General features: G+C 42.4%; 1 protein-coding gene across 5 annotated transcripts in view; it reads left to right on the top strand.

Moving 5' to 3' along the window:
- The window catches only part of MAMDC2 (MAM domain containing 2), a 193,616-nt gene that overhangs the window by 165,765 nt on the left and 4,613 nt on the right, over positions 1-23,238 (top strand). For 4 of the 5 annotated variants that reach the window (XM_039219182.1, XM_039219184.1, XM_039219185.1 and 1 more), the window contains 2 exons: positions 1,565-1,717; positions 20,254-20,513. In XM_039219182.1, coding sequence (XP_039075113.1) covers positions 1,565-1,717; positions 20,254-20,513 — 413 coding nt within the window. Of the gene's footprint in view, positions 1-1,564; positions 1,718-20,253; positions 20,514-23,238 lie in introns of those variants that run through there. The other variant, XM_039219186.1, reaches the window with a different exon arrangement.

A 23,238-nucleotide genomic window follows, 5' to 3' on the forward strand; every position in this document is an offset into this window, starting at 1 on the left:
GTACACGTGACTTGACGTCTATATCCTCATCTATGAGAGAGGTAGTAATAGTAATACCTAGCTGAATAGTGGGAATAATATACATAAATTCCCTAGCATAGGACCTGGCAGAAAACAATGCATTAAAAGTAAATGCCTTCTAGTCTCGCTATTATTGTTATTTTTAGTTGTGTCTTACATGAATGCAAATTTTCAAGCAATACTGATGAAATTGTTATCATACAGATACTATACTAAGCATGTAATTTTTAAATAATAAAATAAATAAGTTCTAATTAACTAAATAAATAAGATAATTTTCTAATTGTAATAAATAAAATAAATATTTTCTAATTAACTGACAATGGAACAGTGGACCAAGCATTGAGGATAGGAACAAAATAAAGATGGCGGCTATGTGTTGGACTTCATGTCTAGTAAGAAAATGGCACATACCTCAACCCAAATCATTAGTCTGTATCCACTAATTACCACTGCTTCCTAAACCATAGGGTATCTATGTCTTTAACAAAGAGGCAAACTGTGATATCATTCTTGCACCAGAGGATAATCTTCTCATGTATTTACTTTTTTAGTCTCTTGATTTGCAAGTTACTGCAAGGACAACACAAAGAAACACAAGATAAAAACCTCTACTCCAGAGGCATAGAAAAGGGACTGAGGCTTCGTCAGCTTGTACCGTATGTCAAATGAAATGAAGTAAAATAATTATTACGCAAGAGATTTTAAAAAAATGGGCTGTTTATTAGAGAAGTTTGCTAAGAATCTGGATGCAGGAAGGTGCGACCAAGTTCAGACAAAGGAGAAGTCCCCAGTGAGTAGGAGGTGACACCATTCTAATAATAAGAGTAGAGTAATCATGAAAGTTATTGAAGACAGCATCCAGAGACATCAATATTTGTTCTCGGAAATGGAAAATAAGGCTCCAGGTGCCAAAACGCCAAGCCTTGTTTACTTAGCTAACATTTCTTGAGAACTTCATGTTCTAAATACTTCACATACATCATCTCCTTTAAAACTCACGATCCCGGGAGGTGGACAAGGACACTGAAGACAGAAGAATTCAGTCACTTGTTCCACACAAGTTAAACTGTGTCCCCAGAAGCACACTTAGCTCTCGCACATTCTCCATCTTGTCCAAAGCAACTACAGAGTTGTTCCGAGGATTCCCTCCACTCATCTGGGCTTTCTGAAGAAAGCTCCAACATGAGACAACTTTTTTATTTTCCGTATTTCCATAAAGGCAGTTGACCTCCAATTTTCAGTGCTTGGTGAACTCACTCCAACAAGCACATTCAACAGTCCCGAAGTATCTCAGTGCTTTTGAATCTAGATTTCTGATCATTCTCTTTCTCTGCGGCAGGACCCATGGTAGAGTCCAGGCTCTAGGTGGAGGCCAGAGAGTGGCATAGGTGGGTTGCCCGTGGTGGGAAGCTGCCTCTCCGTAAGCACAGGCCTATGGCCAGGTGACATTCGCACACGCAGAATGGGCTTCCGGGAAGCCATGGAATGCATATTCATTGAAAGCGCCTCAGCAGTAACAACACCTGCTGTTTCCTCACAGAGGGGCTTCCACCTCCACCTGGAGAGTGTACTTTCGAACAAGATGAATGTGCCTTTACTCAGGAGAGAAGAAACCGGAGCAGCTGGCACAGGAGGAGGGGAGAAACACCCACCTCCTACACAGGACCGAAGGGAGATCACACTACTGGGGTAGGTGAGTTACGCCACATGGTGCTGTTTCCTTAGGAATCCTGAAATAGCGGTGTGGGGGTCATTCACTGCATTTCGAAAGGTGCAAATTGATGTCTCATGTCTAGAATGAACCACACATGTGATTCTACGCCCATGGGATAGATCATTAAATATGTGCATTTAAAATTGTTCTTTCCTGGGGCGCCTGGGTGGCTTAGTCGGTTAAGCGTCCGACTTTCGCTTAGGTCATGATCTCTCGGTTCGTGGGTTCGAGCCCCGCGTCGGGCTCTGTGCTGACTGCCAGCTCAGAGCCTGGAGCCTGTTTCAGTCTGTGACTCCCTCTCTCTCTGACCCTCCCCTGCTCACGCTGTCTCTCTCTCTCTCTCTCCTAGAAATAAATAAAACATTAAAAAAAAAAATTTAAAATTGTTCTTTCCGTTTATGCATTGCATTGCTTCTGTATCGTGCTGCAAAGAGGATGGAAATGGACTTATTACAGAGATATGCACACAAAAATAATTTAATGAGAAGTGGGTTTAAAAATAAAAGAGAGAGGGACAGCGTGAAGGAAGAAAAAAGAGTGATCTAAACCGGAGCCAGGACTGAGGCCTTGTATGAAAAACATGCTGGCAGAGGAAACTCTGCGAATTGTACTCTACACTTCCCGGCGGCTGAAACAAAGGTGGAAAACATGATTCATCGTGTCCTTGGGATAAAAAGAGGTGAAGCCGGTCCACCAGGGGGTGTGGGAAATAAGGGAGTGTGTTTTCGGTAGCAAATAGACGATGTCCGATAACAATTGCTGTTATTACCATGTGCAGCAATTGTAAACAATGTCAATGATAAAATACTCCCTGCAGAGTAGACCTTTCTCGCTGACTCTCTTGATGTCACTTGGTGTGTCCATTGGATGGAAGCACTCTCTCTGGTCCAGAGAAGCAGAACTAGCCCGGATAGGAAGCTTGCGGAGATATTTCCTCAAGGGTCCTAACAGAGAAGCCATTATGAGAGTACATACAAGGGTGAGTGACATAGTGCTCTTTCTTAGAACCTACCTCAAGAGATGTCTAAGGATAACAGCACAGAGCACCCTACACTATAACCTGCTTGTTGACTTGGCTAAACTTGGTAGGGTGCAATCAGGAACAGTTTTATTTTTTTCTTTGGAAAAGAAAGCATTCTCCATCCCCCACCTCTTGGCAGAGCCCATAGCTTCCCTGTCTTGTTAAGGTATTAAAGTGGTCACCTATTTGTGTGTGTTAAAAAGTTACATCTCCAGTTTCTCATTTGACTGAATCATCTCTCTTTCCCTCAGCTTGGGCCTCACTAACTCATAGTTTGGGGATAAGAAAAGGGGAAAAGTGCTTTCGTTTTCTTTGTCCTACTTCCTCCTCTGCCCCCTACTTCATAATCTTTAATCAGGATAAGTGGAAGAGAGATTGAAAGAAAAGAACTTTTTAAAATAGTTGGTGCTATTTCAGACTCTCTCTCTCTCGGCTATTGAATGTCCTCTGTTATGACACATATCAAATTACTGGCTTTTGGGGGAACTGCTGCATCTTCCCATCTCTGACAGTGTGCTCTCTGGCTCATCTCTTTTGACCACCTCTTCTGCCCGTAGCACTTGCTCTACAAGTGCAACCCACATAGATTTTCTGCTTGGGTTCCACCTGTCAGTAGGGCCTTGGGTCTTTCCGAGCGCCCTTGGTTCCAGCCACCTTCCCAGTCAGTGTCCATTTAGCCTCAGGTACCAATGCACTCTCACCTGACCAAGAAGATGTACAGCTTGGTCCTACCACTGACTTTTTTCTTCCAACTGCTTTAGCCTGTACTGGGATAGTGTTGCTTCCATAGGGCATAGTGTTGAAGAGATTCAGCATTGGTCCAAAGGCAGAACATATTCCCTCTTCCAGTACTGAGTAAAAGACTCTTAGGGGGCTCTAAGAGTATGGGCAGCTGTGTCTAGAAGACAGGGAAGGAGCTAATTGAAAGACTTGTATATGTTAATACTGTTTTGCTTGGGCATAGTTTATTGCCCTTTGTAATAGACAAAATCCATAGGGCTAGCTTTAGGAACAACTCAATGCAGAGGATAAAACTGTGTGACCAGGAGCCAGTTTCTCTCTCCGACCACCTCCCTGCTCTAGTTTTTCTCAGTTGGCTCCCATCTTAGACTCTTCGTCTCCTGGTAGCAATACAGCTGTAGCAGCTGCAGGTCTTTCGACACTAAATCAAATGGAAAGAGATAACTCAAACAAAAATACAAAAGTCAGTCCCATTGACTCTGACAATATCTTGAGGGTAAGTTACTTCCAACTTTGTTTCTGAATCCCCATAGGGCTTAATCTTGTACCTTGTATACTGTAGATGCTCAAAAATGTCTTTGGAATAAATAAATGAATCTATAAGCCCTCACTGATGCATATAAACAACTAGCCATTTATTTAGCATAACGCTTAGAAGACAAGAGTGGGATGTATCTTTTCTATTACAAGAGGAGTACAGAAAGGTCAAGAACAAATCAGCTTGAGCTCAAGTCTGTTGTAATCACAGTGTATTTATGTGTGTTTTTCTTGGGAGAGAGGAGGGTTGATAGTTTTTCTTCCATTTCTCAGAAACATCAAAAGGGTAGCAGTCACAGATCTGAGAAGAGATATTCTCAGAGAGACCTATGCTGTGGTGAACTGCCATAGGGGAGTTTTCTGGGTAACAGGCCATGGAATGTCTTCGACATGGAAGAGAGGACAAAGCAAAAATAGTAAGCAGTGGAGGGACGGGGTCTCTGAAAAGGACGAGGAGGGTCACAAGGCTACAGGAGGTACAACAGACCCATGAACTCCAGAGTCATACCCCACTCACTAAGTGTGAAACTGTGAAAAAGTTAGGGAAGATCTCTTAAGTTTCATTTGTGTCATCTCGAAAATGAGAATGATCATAGCTGCTTACCTATTTACTGGCTTCATTGGCTGGTTGAGTTTAAACATTGAGAGTTTTGGGACCAGACTGCTGCTAGGGTTCAAATCTCAGTTCCACCCTTGAACTTCTCTAAATCTCACTTCCTTGTCTGTTTGTGGAATAATTAATACCTACCTCATAGATTATGTATGTATCATTTATGCACGAGACAATATCTAAAATGTGCTTAGGATATGACCTGGTATATAATAAATGCTCAATTAATTCTCTGTTATTCATTTGTTCCTTCGCTCAACAAATACCAGTTGAGTGTCTACTATGTGCCAAGTTCAGCTTAGGTACTTGGGAAACACAGATGAACAAAACAGACAGAGCAATCATTTGCCCTCATGGGCCGCCTTTTCTAGTAGATAGGTAACAGACAACAAAGACTATACTTAAATATAAATTAAATAATATGTTAAAAGGTAATAAATTGCTTGCGAAGGTAACCGGGAAAGAATTGAGGTCCCTGTCCTAGTACATACTGGGAAGAAGTGTTCCCAGTAGAGGGAGCGGCCAGTGCAAAGCCCCTTGAGTGGAAGCATGCTCGGTGTGTCCCAGGAATAGCAAGGAGGCTGGTTTTGCCAAGCAGAGTGAGCAGGGGAACGAGTACTAGGAAATGAGATCAGAAAAATAATGGTAGATCAGACTCTGGAAGACCTTGTCATTAATCAGAAGGACTTTAGAGGTCCTGGCTGATTCATTCAGTGGAGCATGCAACTCTGTTGTTGTTTTGTTTTGTTTTGCTTTGGGGGATTTTGTTGTTGTTTTGTTTTTTTGAGCATGCAACTCTTGAACTCCGGGTCATGAGTTTCGCCCCTGTGTTGGGCATAGAGATTTCTTTAAAGAAAAAAAATATTTTTAAGAAGGACTTTGGATTTTACTTCACCTGAAGTAAGAGGACCCTGGAGGATGTTGAGCTTAGGAAGGAGGTGATCTGACTTGGCTTTGAGAGGATCATTGTGGCTACTATGTTGAGAAAAGACTACAAATGGAAATGGGGCAAGAGTGAAATCAGAGAGGCCCAGCAGGATAAGACAAAGCATCCAGGAGACAATATATGATAAAGCAAGGGTAGATTTACCAATGACTGTGAATTGGACCACAGTAGTAGCCTGGAGGTGGTAAGAAGTGGCGAAATTCTGGCTATATTTTGAAAGTAGAGCCAACAGCATCTCTTGATAAGTGAAATATGGGTGTCAGAAAAGGAGAGAAATCAAGAATGATTTCAATGATTTGACCCGAGCAGCTGGGCGATGAGTTGCCAAGAACTAAATAGAAAAGATTGAGTGGATAGGTTGGTCGGGAAGATCAGGAGTTCAGTTTTAAATGTGTCAGACTTGAGATTCTTAACAGATATTCAAGGGGAGGTGTTGAGTAGGCATTTGCAAGTTCACGAAAGATGGCTGCTCCCGAGGTTGTTGGCATTGATGATATTTAAAACCATGTGACTGGGAGGGATCTCTAAGGGAGTAGGTGCAGAGGCAAAAGTGGACCAAGGGATAAGCCTTGAAGCATCCCGAAGTTGAGAGGTCAAAGGAGGAAGAACCAGCAAAGGAGACTGAGAATAGCCAGTAATGCTGACATTGTATGGAAGCCACTCTCACAGTGCTATGGGAAATAGGGGCTCAACAAAGATTTCCCTGCCTCGCCTTCCTCCTCTCCATGACCTTCCTTAGCTTTCTGGCAGCAGTGGCTATTGCTGCTACCTCCATCACTCCCATGCCAGCCTAGTCATAGGTACCTAATCCTTCTATGTGTGTGTCAAGTTTGTCTTCCCAACTGGCTTATAAGTAACTTGAGGGGCAGGTATTTGGACTCAGTACGAGCTTGCTAGTGCTGCCTTCATAAAAATACCACAAATACTGCTGGGCAGCTTCAGCAACAGAAATTGATTTTCTCATGATTCTGGTGGCTAGAAGTCCAAGCTCAAGGTGTTGACAGGGTTGGTGTCGTTCAGAGGCTTCCCTGCTTGGCTGACAGATGCCCTCCTTCCTGCTGTGCTCACATGGTCTGCCCTTGGTCAGTGCTGTCTTGTCCTGACTTTGTCCAGATCTCTTTTCTTCAGGACACCAGTCGTAGGATTAGGACACACCCTAACAGCCCCATTTTAATTTAATTACCTCTTTAAAACCCCATCTGCAAACACAGTCATATTCTAAGATCCTGGGACACATGCAATTGAACGCATAACAGAATCCCTCCCCAGAGTTAGTGCTAAACAGGGAAGGAGCAGGGTGAGCCCTTCCTACATAAACTAGCCCTTGTCCTGCACCTCACGTCTTTCTGCTAAAAGAACCTGAACTTGTTTATCTTGTATACCACATTCTATCCCCCCCCCATACACAAAATCTGCGAAAACCTAGCAAAAGCACATTCAGTAGATATTAAGTTACTCATAATTTTGCTCCTTTATTTACATTTTCCTGGTTTATAGGGGCACACGTTAGTTAACTTGGTGTGGCCTTGTTTAAAGAGAATGATATGATGGGTTGGCCTCGTCTCTTTGAAACTTTGACAGATGTTTCTGCTGGCTAGATGTTTCTGCAAAGACTGTAATGCAAAAGCCTCTTAATGTGCTCAATACTCACTCCAGCAAATGCTTTATGCATTAAATGAAATTCTCTGGCACACAATCAAGAGAATTCTGATTTGTTTTCAGCACATTGCTTCTAGGGCCTCTGCCTTCTCCATTCTTTATCTTACCTGTTTCAAAACAAATTTTTAAAAGGTTCTCCAGGCACCATTCCATTTTCTAACTAAAGAAAATCTTTTACAGGGTGTATCTCTTTATGCCTATTTACAGTAACGCAGATGAGGCAGCAAATTTTGCTGTGGTTACCTACATATATAGCATTGGATTGAAGGCATTTTGGTTTTGTTCTCAAAATTACTGTAACGATTATTTCACTAGGGAAATAACGTTATCTAGTGATCATTTATGGAACATTTGCCATGTTTAGGCGCTTTGCTGGGGACTTTACATCTTGCCTCAGTCATTTTGAGCTGCTGTAACAAAAATACCGCATCCTGGATGTCTTAACCAACGAATGTTTATATCTCTCAGTCTGGAGTCTGGGAAGTCCAACATCAAGATACCAACAGATTCTGTGTCTGGGAAGAGCCTGCTTCCTGGTTCATAGATGGCCCTCTTCTCGCTGTGTCCCCACATGGCTGAAGGGGTAGGAGGGTTCTCTGGGTTTTCTTTTAAAAGGGCACTAGTCCCATTGATGAGAGTTCACCCCCTCGTGACCTAATCAGCTGCTAAGGGCCCTACCTCCTAATACCATCACATTGGGGGTTAGGATTTCAACATGTACGTTTTGGGGGGACATCAACATTCATCCCGTAAACACGTCCTTACCACAACCTGTAAAGTTAGAGGAAGTACCTGTTTTTCACATGAGAAAACCAAGGCTCAGAAAAGTTGAGTGTTTCTCCAGGGTCGCACAGCAGTAACAAGTAGAGTGGGGACAGAGTTGCCGGAATGGCAGGCTCTAATGGCCGAATTCCATCCACTCTGTCTCACCAGAGATGCCCAGTGATAGTAAGAGACCACAAATGACCTGGAACAGCTGTGACAGCTTTTACGTGGAAGGCACAATACTTCACGTAGCAGTATAATCTCACCCCCAAAACCCTTCACCCAAAGAGGAGTATTCTTTTGGAAAGGTTATATTCACACTGATGGTATTTTTAGACATCTATAGAAACGCATCTAGCAGAAAGTAAATTCTTTCCTGAACTATTTTAATGTCAGCGAACCAGTGTTGTAAATTTAACTCCGTGACTGCAGCCTGCACACCTACCGTGTATCCTAAGCCCTGAAAGAGTGGCTTCTTCTTTCTCTGGCCTCCAGTGGCTTGAGCCATATGTGGGCAGATAGACTGGCTCTCAGATCACAATATGACAAGCATCCTGCCTTCAAAAATTAAAGCATGAGCCATCAAAGGCCCTATTAAAGCATTTGTTTATTTGTTAAAGCCACCAGTATCAAAGGCCACGTGTATGTAAGATGAAACATCTTAGAGCTGGGAGTGGTCATAAATGTTATACAGTGCAGCATGCAGAAGATCTTCGTTTCTTCTACATTTTCTGGCGTTCTGCTATGCCTCGGGCACCCAATAATTGCCCCCAGAAGTATAATAAGTAAAGTAATAAGGGTTAAGTTCTAGAGATGATGGAACCACACAGAGAGAAGCAGCTAGCTCTGCTTGGGAGCTTTTTGATGGATGAGTGAGAGTTCACCAAGAAAAATGGCAGGCTGAGGTAGCATTCACATGCAAGGTATGGAAGCACTAAGCAGTGTGGTAGCTTCAGGGAATCGTAAATGGTTCTACTTGGCTTGTCTATAGGATACCATCAGGCAGGATTCCCAAGAAAGTCAAGTCCAAGACACCAGGTTTGCATGCAGGTAGTATTTTTTGAGATGTGATCCCAAGAAGCATAAATGTGGGGCAAAGGCAGCAAAGCGAGAAAGCAGGGAAAGTGGATACAAGGACGCATCATGAACGTGGCCACTGTTGTGTCCAACTATTGCTTGATCCTATAGGAAGCCGTGGAGATTGCCAGAAATATTTTGGAGATTTTGGAGCTTTGCAAAGCAACCCCCTCCCCTCCCCCCAGACATCCCAGGACCTAATTTTTATTCTTAAAAATTTGGGGTCAGTCTTTTGTTAGCTTCAATTCTTAACATCCCCTCCGGCAGTTGCAATGTTAAACAATCATTTAACTGATTGCTTTTGACAAAAGCCCCTGGAGATAAGGCTTTTCATACAAAGGAAGGTCTACCTCAGTCAAGTTAAATAAAGAGAAGCCCGGAGAATGGAACTTTCCAGTGAGTTGCCAAATAGGTCACATAATGATAATTTTCTGGGGACAGGACTTTAGGGAGGTCCAAACCAGATCTGCCCCTTGCAGAATGGCTGTAGGCTGGTGCTTTTTTACAGATACTTTAGTTGTAAAGCTCTTCTTTTTCCAGTCTGGCTCAGAGCAGGAGTAGAAGTTGGAGAGATTAAGATGGCATTAGTTCAGGTTAAAAACTCACCTTTCTTAGCAAGATTGCCATTGTTCTTGAACAAACACTCTTAGATTGCTATAGGCCTTTAGTTAATTTCCAGAGTTCTGAAAAAATTGATTTCACAATTTTTTCCAGTGTTCATATTGCTTTTATAGGGAAACACGTTTTCAAGAGGTCCTTACTCTCGTTTTCCACATCCCTCCTCCGGCTTGTTTCTCTTTAAGAGACTCAAGTTCTTTGATGAACATCTTCCTCTTAACCGATTTCCTGGACATAATACAAAGGCTCAAATTATGAAGTTACTAAACATGGTTATTTTACCCCCTTAAAAGTGATAGCGCCATAGCTGGGTCACCTGTGGCTCTGTTTCTATTGTCTGTCCCCCCCCCCCCCCCCCCCCCCCCCCCCCCCCCCCCACCTTGGCCCAGTTTCTTGAAGTCTCTGGTGTTTTCACTGAATACTGGACATTGGGAATGAAGAATGATAGAGTCTTTGGTGATGATGGTTTTTCCTCCAGAGAGGATTCGACCTGCTCTCACATAGACAACTTGAGAACAGCAGGTCTTCTTAGTCGAGTCGGAAGTGCGCTGACTTGAGCAGGTGTCTGTTTGCTCCATCAACCTCTCTGTTCTCCCGTACACCTGGGGGATATGTCTGAGAGCATACCCTGGGGGTTATTAAGGGCCCTCCTCTTCAGTAGGTCCTAAACTTTAACCTTTCATCTCTTCAGCTGGCAAGATTGCTGAAAACTTTGTTCTGCGTCTGGCTTCTTGGCAAGGGGCCCTTCTAGCCCTCTCCTGCTTATGCGTTTAGCACATGCCTCCAGGGAAGATTGCCAAGTGATGGGCTCACGTTTCTGTGCCTCCTTTTCGCACATAACTTGGCCCTGAAGCCAGCCCTGGCTGCCTCAGCAACCCTGAACTCCAGTTACCATATTCCCAACCCAGTGGGTTCCATTGGTTTCTCTGCCTTATTTAAGCTGCTCTCTGCTTAGATTCTAAACTGAGTAGGCAAATGCCCCAAGGGAAACAGCAGCGAGAAGAATGTTGAATTCACTTCACTGACCACCTCCATTTCCTGCGACCTTGGCCCCCTCAAGTCCTTGCTGTTTGGGAAACTCTCTCATAGTTTCCAAAACAGGCATTTTCTAAAATATATAGATTTTATCCATTGTTTTTCCAATTCTTCCCAGTAGGAGTATAGGTCTGCTACAAATTACTCAGGCAGGATATCTCTGACATTTCATTTTTTGGCATCATTTATTTAAGAACATGATTATTATAGTGGAAATCTGAAGGCGTTTGTTCTTCTCTTCCATACCAACCATGCATAGCATTTTGAATGAGATCTTTGTGTCCCTGGCCTCTTTAAACTATATTCTTTAATTGATATTTCTGCCTGTTCTACCCAAGGTCTTGCTGTATCTGAGATTATGTTATTGTATAGTGTTCTGTTCTTTGACAAGGGGTAGTAGGAGGAGAATATTAAAATTTACATTTATACTGCCTTTGGCTATAAAATGCCTGAGAGACTGTAATTTTCTACTTCTTTCCCTTTATAACTCTCAGTCCCGTGTAGTAAATATTGGAGACAACTGACATAGTAATAAACTAGTCCAAATATCTTTTATTTAATTACCATGGAAACCACTTAACAATCACCTCATATTTTTTTATAAAAAAGTGATTTTTTTATAGTAAACGTAATGTTGCTTAGATGAATGTCTCCGGAATTTCTCTCCAGCAGAGGATATGGTCTGAAAGAATAAGAAAATTTTAGTTGACTCAACAAATTAATAACAGTCCATAGATTTATAGGATGCTGAAGGTAGACAGGATCTTCTAGATCAGCTAAGGCAACATAGTCATTTTAAGTATTAAAATACTGAAACTCACTCAAGGGAGTTTTAATTATTATCTGCTTGGATCCTAGGATAGCAATGCAAATCTGTGTGTGATGTAGATGTACAATTTACACATTCATAGAATTACATCCAGAAAGATCTCTTACTGTCTGCTTTGTTGATATATTGCTATTTTTGCATTTAGTTCTAACAATATTTTCTATGTGTCTTTTTATAATACAGGCAGTAAAATAATGGAAGTATGTAAAAATGGCAGAACTTTGTGTCCTATACATTAGTGAAATAATAGGTCCAGACTCTGGACCCGCAACACAGCGTCTTTCTCCTTGACGACTGGAGGCTGTTGGTTTGGTGTAGGTGACAATAGAACACTTTTTGAATGCAGTGTATTCTAGGACTTTCAGAGGATATACCTGTACGTGTAGACCGCATTTTACCTTTTCGCTTCCCATCCTTCCTTAAAGCCTATCAGTTGACACTTGGAAGAACACACACAAGAAGAAAATGGAAAGAGGAAAGGCATACAAAACTGTAGGCAACTGGATTAGATGGACAGGAAATATAGGTCCACTAAATAAAAAAGAGAAGCTCACGAAAGGTACAATGTGGACATGCTAGTTTATTGTGTGTTTATTACACTCAACACATCATCATGCATAGCAAGGGAGCTATAGTTCCTGACGCCCTAACTTGCCACGCAAGTTTTCCACAATCTAGGGTGTAGCATGGTATAGTCTAGTGGAAAGACCAATGCGTGCATAGTGAACTAACTCTGCCCCTTGCTCCCTGCATGGCCTGGGACATGATCACATAAGTTCTCTGAACCTCGCTTTACCCATATGTGAAATACAGATAACGATGGATGTCCTGCTGATCTCTTAGGGTTGCTGTGATGATCAACTGAGATTATATTTTTGAAAAGCCTTGCTACTGTATCAGCTCCACTCAAATGAATGGTGTTGTTATTTTTTTACAAATAGTGAACCTTTTATAAAATGTACTATTCTTCTCTGGGAACACTTTCTTGGGTTCATTGTTCTGCCTCATCTGTGCTTGTATGAATAGAAAATCATGGCCTGTGATTACAGGTAAAATGACTTAGTAGAAACCAGAATGTTTGGTAGACCTTGAACCAGTGTTTTCCAAAGTACCACTGGGCAATTTAAGTGGTATGTGGATGAATATTTGTTACTTTGATACTAATATCCATGTATAACAAAAATACATAATGAGTCCATCAAAACCATTGTTTTACAGATTGATAGCATTTTTTTCTGTTTTCTTCCTAATGTGGAAATAGGAATTCCTATTTGAATAAATGGGTTTATGTACTAAAAGTGGCATTTGAAGAAGAATATTAAGTGCTGTAGGTATGTGGGCAGACAAAATAAAACCAGAAAATTGGTATTTATGTGACTAAAGTTTGGAAAAATGTCCAGTGTTTGAGTCAGTCATGTAGTAGAACAAGTCATTCTAGCAGAACAACACACACGCGCGCACACACACACACACAAACAAAAAACAACACCCAAAAAAACAAAACAAAACAAATACCCTCTGGCCCCATGACTTGGCTCCTTAATTAATAAAATAATACAGGCATTTGTGACAGATGAATCTAGACTTGCATCAAGAAGGGATAGACTCTTCAGGATTTGTCTTTCTGGACACAGATGCTACTTATTTGCAAGACAATAAAGACAAGTTTTAAAGTCCGAAGGGTTTTATTGGTTATTGCAATTTTATTAACATTTATATGATGCCATGCTGTCACAATGCTTCTAAACAATTGTTTTAGTTGCCCTAGACTTTACAGAGATTTTGTAGCCCAAAGACAGAGGGATAAGTAAATTAGTAGATAACTATCCAGTTTAGTGAGAAAATGCCTTCAACTATAACATTTCCTAGCTCCCGGAGTCTACCAGTGAGGAGATTAAAAGTCCTCCAGGCCCTCCTCCCCACACCTACATTCTTGAAAAGCGACTATTCATCATTTTCTTAACGATTTCCAGAGAGAGGGAGACCCCATCCATTTCTTTTGTGACATTGTTTAATGTTTCAATTAAGTCTTCCATGTTTCTGGTAATTAAGGTAGACATCTTCTTCATTTCTAAGAATACTCCCTCTTGTGTGATAGAAATATCAAGAGTGGGGGTGCCTGGGTGGCTCAGTCAGTTAAGCATCTGACTCTTGATCTCAGCTCAGGACTTGATCTCAGGATTGTGAGTTAAGTAATCATAACACACGCAGGGTATGAAGCCTATTAAGAAAATTAGATATAGTTTTTATATATGATATATATATATATCAAAGGTATATTAAAATACCAAATGATGACATGTATTTATAAAGGTACACTGTCAGAGAAAAGAAAGTCACAACTATATATTTAATATGTTAGTTATAGAGTTAAAATTTACTATCAGTCAAATTCAAGTCCTTGCCTTTTGAGAACTGAAGTAGCTGAGGGGCACCTGGGTGGCTCAGTCACTTACGCGTCTGACTTCAGCTCAGGTCATGATCTCGTGGTTCCTGGGTTCGAGCCCCACATCTGGCTGTGTGCTGACAGCTCAGAGCCTGGAGCCTGCTTCAGATTCTGTGTCTCCCTCTCTCTGCCCCTCCACCGCTCGTACTCTATCTCTCTTAAAAAGAATTGTAGTAGCTGATATCTAGACACTTGGGAATGATACCTAGCTAGCCTATAACCGTCTGAGAAATTAGTTTCAAAATGTCAAAATCTCCAATGTCCTTCAATCTTTCTATAATTTATTTTATCACACTAGTTTCTGATATTGCGAGATCCTACTTACACGGAGAAAGCTTCTATGGAAAGCTTTTGTCAAAAATTGTTAATATTTACATAACACAGAATTTACCACTTGAATCACTGGTAAGGCTCCAGTGAAGTGGCAACAAGCACATTCACACAGCTGTGCTGCTGTCACCGCCATCCGTCTTCAGAACCCTTTTCCTTTACCCAAACCGAAGCTCTATACCCAATAAACAATAACGACTCACGTATGACAAGCTTTAAAAATCATTTAGAAGGGACAGTAAGAAACAATTTTAGAGAGACACGTTTAACTGCTCTTCTGCCCAAGTGCTGATGTCTGTTTTTTCCCTGATTGTTAAAAATCCCCTTCGGCTTAATGAATGCAGCTCAGCCGTCCATTTCACGTGGCTCGTACAGGCCACTTGCGCTCCTTCCCAGCCCTGGTGAAAAGGGGGCAGACCCGAAGGAACCAAGGGACAGCTGCTTCACTGTTTCAGATTATGAATCTGGGGTGTGTCTCAACACATCACAGTTGCTGCGCAGAGAACAGATGGGACCCGATCTCCCAGTCGACCCATTGGGACCCCATCTTGAATGTTGAACAAGGACCCACAGAGAGAAAGTGATTTCACTTAACACTCCCCTCCACAGAACGAAGCCCTTCATGTGTCGGAGCACGTTGAGCTGGTCTGAGGTTTCAACACTGGGGCTTCCTGGCTCCCCTCCAGAGCGTTTGTTCCCTGAGACAGACGGCATTTGGAGTTATAATGTAGCAAAGCTTGTCAACACATGGGGCTTTTCTCTGCTTTCCAAACACATGTGAGACAGACTGGCTCTCAGTGAAGCTCTGATCTTTTCTGGGTAAAGGAAATGTCGCCTGCGAGTCAAAAAAGAGAAACATATTTGGAGTCAAGAGGAAGAGTTGTGCATCCGAGAGACAAATTCTGATCAGTTGGCCAGTATGTTACATATGTTTGTATGTATAGATGTTGATCTAGATGGGTTTAAATAGGTATTACTGTACAGAATATACATATACGGAATTTATGTACTTACAATGGAAACTATATCAAGGATTTTTGGAAAGACCGACATTACCTAAGGAAAATAGACTGGTGTCAGTGTCCTGGAAGGACTCAAGGTGTTGTACTTTGTTCCTGTAGATGTTACGTCTCTCTCCGAAAAGCAGCATCATTAGGCAGCTCAAAAGCCTAGGAGATTTCCTTTCATACTTTATGGCGTGAAACACAAAGGTCTCTGGAATCAGAGACCTGGAGTAATGATTTCAGCCCAATATCTGAGACCCAGAGGTGCACGAGCTGAAAGCATTTCCGGAGTAATGGTTCACCCACTGGAGACTAAATGGCCAGTGCATTGTACTCCCAAAAGGAAAGAATTAGTTAATCCTGGAGGTGATTAGAGGTTTTCCTCTCTTCCGGGACCTCAGCCTAATTCTGCCGGGAACAACCACTGCTATCCATAGGATGCACGCTGTCATCGCTAGGTGCTTCTTAGATCATCTCGCACTCATGATGGATTTGTTGCTTCCTTTCCATTCTGCAAAGATGTCACGCGTCAGAGCCCGACGAGTCTCCACTTTCCATTTCCACAAAGACCGTGCCTTTCAGAGGGGTCTACATTCCCTCCCTCATGGGATGGTTCATCTTTAGCCAAGGTCCTTTACGTAGGGTTCAGATGGGCCTTCTGAGAGCCCGCAGCCAGATACAAAAGTTACTTTTCTTTTATTTTCTTCTTTTTTTTTTTTTTGGAGGAAATGTTCTTTAGGTTAAATGTGCACTAAGGTAGGATTTCAGGGTACTGTACTGTTAATTTATGTATAGGATAGCATGGGATACCTTTGTGCATAGTTAGGTGACAAGCCATGGTTATTTTTATGCTTTGACCTCATTCTTGATGGAATTCCATGAAATACATCCTTCTATTAGGATGATGTGTATCTGCATTTTTTTTTCATCCAGCCTAGCTTAAGTTAGAAATGCTAAAGAAAAGAATAATTAAAGTTCCTTTCCTTGCTGAAAATGCAAAAACCCCAAGTGTTCCTTATATAGCAGTTTTCTTGCCAGTGAAAAAACTGAAGGTAACAATGTTCAAAAATGATTGTGTAAAATGAAGGTAACAATGTTCAAACATGATGGTGTGTGTGCGTGTGTGTGTGTGTGTGTGTGTGTGTGTGTGTGTTTGGTTTAAAAAAAATACATCAGGGGTACCTGGGTGGTTCAGTCAGTTGAGTGTCCGACTTCAGCTCCGGTCATAATCTCACTGTTTGTGGGTTCGAGCCCCGCGTCGGGCTCTGTGGTGACAGCTCAGAGCCTGGAGCCTGCTTCAGATTCTGTGTCTCCCCCTCTCTCTGCCCCTCCCATGATCATGCTCTGTCTCTCTCTGTCTCTCAATGCCATATAAATGTTAAAAAAAAAAAATACATCGATAGCATGGAACTGGTTTGAGACATTTGCTTTGATATGACTTTAATTTTATCAAAACCTGGATTTGTTTTACTTTTGCCTTGGAGCATCCTAGTGAAGTGCGTGTCTCATTGCCACACCCCTCACACAACTAGACATACAGCTGGACCTTGGCCCAACTGGTTTGTGGCTTAGAGCTTCTGAAGAAAATGCATTCATTTGTTCATTCGACAAATACTTAATGAGTATATACTATGTTCCAGGCACTGTTTTAGGAGGTGGAGGTATAGAAGTGAAGTAAACAGGGAAATATCCCTGCCTTTGTATGTTCTAGGGAAGGGAGACAGACGAACACAAAAAGAAAAAAAAAAAGGGAAAGAAAAAAAGAAAATTGTATAGTATGTTAAGCGAGATTAAATGCTATGGAAATTAAATAGAGTATAGGAAATGAGGAGTACCAGGTGGGGGATTGAAGTCTGAAATAGTGTAGTCAGAATGGGACCAATGGAAAAGGAAATATCTGAGCAGACTTAGAAATGACCAGGTGAGACTTGAGATTACATGGAGAGAAAGCCATTCCAGGCAGAGGCATTCAGCACATGCAAAGGCCCTGAGGTATTAGCATACCTACTGTATTCCAGGAACAGTAAAGGGATCAGGGTGGCCACACAACACAGAATGAGTTAAGGAGAAAGGCAGTAGGAGATGAAGGTGGTAGAAATAAGAGGTAAGAGAAAGGGCAGGAGATTATAGGGCCCTAAAAGCCATTCTCAGGCCCTCAGCATCTACTCTGAGGTCAATGGTGAACGAATGTGGGGTTTTGAGTGGAGGAGGAGTAGGATTTAGGTTTTGTTCACTATGGGTACTCTGTTGAGATTAGATTGTGAAGAACAAGAGCAGACACAGGCAGACTCACAGGTAAGTGTTGCACTAATCCAAGTGAGAACTAATAGCAGCTCAGACCAGAAGGTAGCGGTGGAGGTGGTAAGAAGAGAAATGACTGGAGTCTGGTCATATTTTGAAGGTAGAGCCAAAGGGAATTCCCGACAGCCTGGATATGAGACGTGAGGAGTGAAGGGGTGGGCGCAGGACTCGCAGGTTTGGGGCCTGGCCGACCAGAAAGGACGCAGTAGATTTTAGGGTGAGGCTGTTAGGAGCTGAGTTCTGAACCTGTTGAGCTGGAGACGCCCCACTTGAAGATAAAGGGAGGTGTCCATTAGGCAGTTTGAATAAACACCTCTGGGCTTCAGCAGAGGGGTAGCATCAAAAGCCACGAGACAAGATGCGATCCCCCAAGGAGTCGGTAAGAACAGAGCAATTCCAGACCTGGGGCTTGGAGCTCTCCCAGGGCGAGAGGTCAGAGAAGAAAGGGGGAGGGGGACCAGTGGCTTGGGAGAAACCCCAGGAGAGTACAGTGTCCTGCAAACCAAGTTCAGAAAGTACTTCTGGGAGAAAACAGTGATGTATTATATTCAGTGCTGAGGGGGAGACAAGAATGACGGGGATTGAATACTGATGGTCGGTTTAGGGATGAAGATGTCACTGGTGAACATTCCAGAAACACTGGCAGTATTATTTCTAATATTTTAAAGGAGACTATGGGGATGATGGGTTGATGAAGGCTGCATCCCATGACCCTGACGGCGCAGTTTTGCAGGGTGACCCTTGTCCTGAGTGGAACCCTGGGGGAAGGGGCTGCACGGGGCATACGATTTGATCAGATGCACCTAAGCGGGACGCTTTCTACCCACCGGTTTCCCAGCCTGTGAGGCTTCTCGGGTCTGTGTTTGTGAAAGTGGCAGCGAGGGAAAGGAGGTATGGGCTGAAGAGGCGCAGATGGAGATATTTCTGATCGATTCCGGCTGGGATATTTTAAGCCCTTCATTTTGGGAAATGACTAGAAGCTAATTGATTGAACGTCAAATGTAAAGAAAGATGCCCTAGAAACCATTGCATTTGCAAGCATTATTTGCGTTCTCTTTCTTCTACCCTCAATGCGACTGTTAATTTCTGCATGAAATAATAACAGACATAGCACCATGTAAAGATTATGTTTTACATCATGTGTATCAGAAAATCAATATTGGCCAAGAAGACAATAAAAATGCATGCCAGGGCACCTGGGTGGCTCAGTCGGTTAAACGTCTGACTGTTCATTTCGGCTCAGGTCATGATCTCCTGGTTTGTGAGTTCAAGCCCTGAGTCTGGTTCTGCGATGACAGTGCCTGCTTGGGATTCTCTCCCTCTTTCTCTGTCTCTCCCCTGCTTGCTGCCTCTCTCTGTTTCTCTCTCTCTGTGTCAAAATAAGTAAATAAACCTTAAAAAAATAAAATAAAATAAAATGAGCCTCAGGTATACAGAATTATATCAGTAGTGCATTCATCTCCAACCTACCATTCATATATTGCCTTATTTCAGGAGCTGCATGGTAAGCATTTAGGATTAACCAGCTCTCTTGGGGGCTGTGGCTGATTTGTAGCTGCATCCAGTTTCTATGGGATTCATGGGACTTCCATTGTGTCCCATTTCAGGCCACTAACATGAAGTCATTTGGACCAACAAAAGTCACACAGTGGGCTTGGTAAACTGGCTCCAGCAACACCACTGTTTTATTTACGTGCAGACAAATCTTACATCTGCCTAAAAGCAGAAAATTAAAAACAAATTAAAATTAAGAAAGGAAAATGGAAATGTTACATAAGTAACATATAAATTTTTATATGTAAATATGTAATATTCATAATATATAATATTTCATATATGTATATATAAAATATATGATTATATATATGTATATATATAAAGGTAGTTTTAATCCTCATTTCAAAATGATGAATATAGGTTCAGAGAGGATAATTCCTTTTCCAGGATCAAATCCTAGAATCAAGACTTGAACCCAGACCTACCTGACTACAAAATCTGTGTTCTTTTCCCTAAACCAATGTTTGGAAGCTCCAGAACATTATCCATGAATGAGTAGGAGAAGTTCTCTATCGTAATCACCGTATCAGTGGCATAATGTTAGCATTATAACAATAACTAACTATATTCAATATAAAACTGAATTTTAAATTACTAAATGAAAAAAAATATTTTGAGGGGTCAAATTTTGTAGCATATTCATTCCTCTTGGAGTATACACACTCCCCCATATTATAAAATCCTTCATCAATATGGTGGTCAAGTCATGCATTTATTCCAATTTGTTTCCAGAAACACTACTCAAAAGAGAAAGAAGAAAATATACCTTGTGGTTGTTGTTGTTATGTTTCTTTTAAAGGTTTATTTATTTTTGAGGGAGGCAGACAGAGTGTGAGCGGGGAGGGCAAAGAGAGAGAGGGAGACACAGAATCCGAAGGAGGCTCCAGGCTCTGAGTCATCAGCACAGAGCCCGATGCGAGGCTCAAACTTGTGAACTGCGAGATCATGACCTGATCTGAAGTCGGACGCTTAACCAACTGAGCCACTCAGGCGCCCCATGGTTTTTATAGTAATACCTGATCTTATATTTGCTCTCCAGGGTACTACATGTACATCGAGGCCTCCCACATGGTGTATGGACAAAAAGCACACCTCTTGTCCTGGCCTCTGAGAGGAGTCACTGGAAAACACTGCTTGACCTTTTTCTACCACATGTACGGAGCAGGGACTGGCCTGCTGAGTGTTTATTTGAAAAGGGTAGGTGATAGTGAAGAGTCCCTCTTATGGCGAAGAAGAGGTGAACAGAGCATTTCCTGGCTACGGGCGCTGATTGAATACAGTTGTGAGACACAACACCAGGTAAGCCAAAGGGGAGAAGAACCAAGAGAGAAAAAATGTCCCTATAAGCTTCTGACGTTCTGTCTTTTTCTTGCTACCAAGGAGAATGTTCTGTTCTTTTTTTCAGGGTCATAGATAAAGAAAGTACGTGTTTAAGAGTAAACATAGCTAGTCTCTATTGATTAAATCTAAGCACGAATGGGAGATTAGGTGGCGAGAGAAAGCCTTGGGTATTTACGCATAAAGTGATTTGTGCAACTCAATGATTTAAGGGTAGCTATTTTTGTCTTGGCACATTCCGAATGTCAAATGTATTCTCTGTGTCCTGCGCGTCTCCCAAACAGTCTCTTTTTCTTCTAAACATGGTATTACCTAATTAGCTGTTCCAGCTGCGTTTCCACCTCTTCATTACCCGCACACAGGGGCTTTGGTTGCAAGCCTCTGTTTAAGAGTGCATGGTCCACAGTCAATTATTAAGCCTCTGTCTGCATGGATGTGGAAGAAACAGAGAGTCCTGATCCTAATCCCCGAGTCTTGCCCCGGGTTTTCTCATGTGCTGTATGAGACCTCCATCCCACAGCATCTAGACTATGAGGGACTCTGGGCTGAGAGCCACAGGAAAGAGCCTTTCAAATGCCCATGGGTGAGGCTGAGCAGCCAGTCTGGTCTAGAGGTGAGCCGGGCCCACCTGACAGCTACTGACTTCACAGCCAACCATGAGCCAAAGCTCCCGAAGGCTCTGAGGAGATAACCTTTAGAACCCTGACATTCTTGATGTCACTATGTAGAATTCTCAGCTGTGACCTTCTACTAAAAGCCCTACTTCCTCCTCATTCTAGCTTCTGACTGATCAACCTCTTGGATCAGCACCCCTCTGCTTTAGCCACTGGCTGTTTGGTCTAAGCCCAAATCTTCCTGGAAGAGGTATTCAAGGGCTTTACTTTATAGCATCACACAACCACACTGAATCTCCTGCAGATCTAGATGGCAAGGAATTGCAGGAGCCCAGAGGGCCAAGTTTCAGGGCCATCGAGGGTGCTGCGTTGCTGAAGAACAAGGGACTGAGGGAAAATAAGCCATTATCCAGGGGTGGCCCATTATCCTGCTGTGGATGAAATTGTCTAGAGGTTAAGGAAAGAATTATAGATAGCCCCAGAAATAACTTGGATGGTGCTTTAATGTCTGCCACGGGAGAAAAGTGGATCATTCGGGAACTTAATAATATAACTGATCATCTTTCTGAATGGTAGATTAATTTTGTTCGGTAGTAGAGCAGTCCCACTACTCAGATGTTCTCCAAGTGTGGTCTCCTATTCAGATGTTCTCCAAGTGTGGTCCTGACACCAGCAGCGCTGCTTGAAGTGCAAGTCCACCTCAAATGACATTTACCTAAAATGCCCATTCTCAGGCCCCACTTCAGAACTACTGAACTAGATACTCTGGGGGAGGGGCGCGGAAATCTGTGTTGTCACAAGCCCTCCTAATGATTCAGATGCACACTAAAGATGAAGAGTCTCTGTCCCAGAGCAAGTGGATCTGAGTCTCTCAAGTGCAGCCTGAGCATTGATGTTTTTTATGATTCCCGAATGATGTTTATGCACAGAGCCCCGGGGAACAGGTGACTTCTCAGTGGCTAGTCCCAGGGAGATGAGTACAAGGCCTTGAATATACTAGGCTTGCTGGGTAGCTGGTTGTTTGAAATGGTTTTTGATCTCAAAAGTAATTAGGCATCTGTTGGTATCATCTTGGGGTGTTCAAGTTCAAAGGGTACAGAATGGCCTGAGAGATTTTCTTTGAAGTTTATTTTTATTTATTTTGTGAGGGGGGAGGGAAGTGAGTGGGGGAGGCAGAGAATCCCAAGCAGGCTCCGCACTGTCAACACAGAGCCTGACTTGGGGTTCAAACTCACAAAATATGAGATCATGACCTGAGCTGAAATCAAGAGTTGACACTTAACCGACTGAGCCACCCAGCCACTCCTGGCCTGAGAGATTTCTAGCTCACAGCTTCATAAGAAAGAAGACTCCAGACCATTCCATTTGTCTTAGAATGGAACAGATATGAATTTGTCCTGAGGAATTTTCTTCTGAACTTAGTGATTCCCTCAGGAATCCCAAATGACTATCTGGAGGCCAAGCTGAAACTAGTTTCTCCAAAACATCTTAGTGTCTAATTAAACAGACACATCCACAGAAATAAATTGGCCACCTTTTACATGCCAGGCACTTACAGCGCTAGGAGCTATCCATAAGTTCTTCCTGTTTATCTTATAGCTCCGCTTTACAGGAGAAACTCAAGGTCTAGCTGGTAAGTGGCAGAGTGAGAATTCAGTCCCAGATATGACTGGTCCCAAAGCATGTATCTCTAAGCCACTGTTCCACACACTCTGCCTTCATCAGTATGCTGGTCAAGTCATGCATTAATTCCAATTTGTTTCCAGGAACACTACTCAAAAGAGAAAGAAGAAAATAAGTTCCAAAATAAACTCACTCTCCTGGGTGCCATAGCACTGGGTGACCTTAGGGAAATCTCATCCTCTCTGAGAGTGTGTGTACATTTTCAGAAGGGGGTAATAATTCCCACCATGCTGACGTGACTAGAGTTAGAGGGTCAATGAGATTATGTATGTAAAAGGGTTTTATAAATGTTAAAATCCCAAAGTATAAAAATATAGTATTGTTTCTAAAAATATATTCTCTCCCAAATATCTCTGGTCTCTGATTCATATCACCATGGCAACCCCAGT

Source organism: Hyaena hyaena, unplaced genomic scaffold (assembly GCF_003009895.1).
Source record: "Hyaena hyaena isolate Hyena2069 unplaced genomic scaffold, ASM300989v1 scaffold_799, whole genome shotgun sequence".
In the NCBI taxonomy this organism is placed as follows: Eukaryota; Metazoa; Chordata; class Mammalia; order Carnivora; family Hyaenidae; genus Hyaena; species Hyaena hyaena.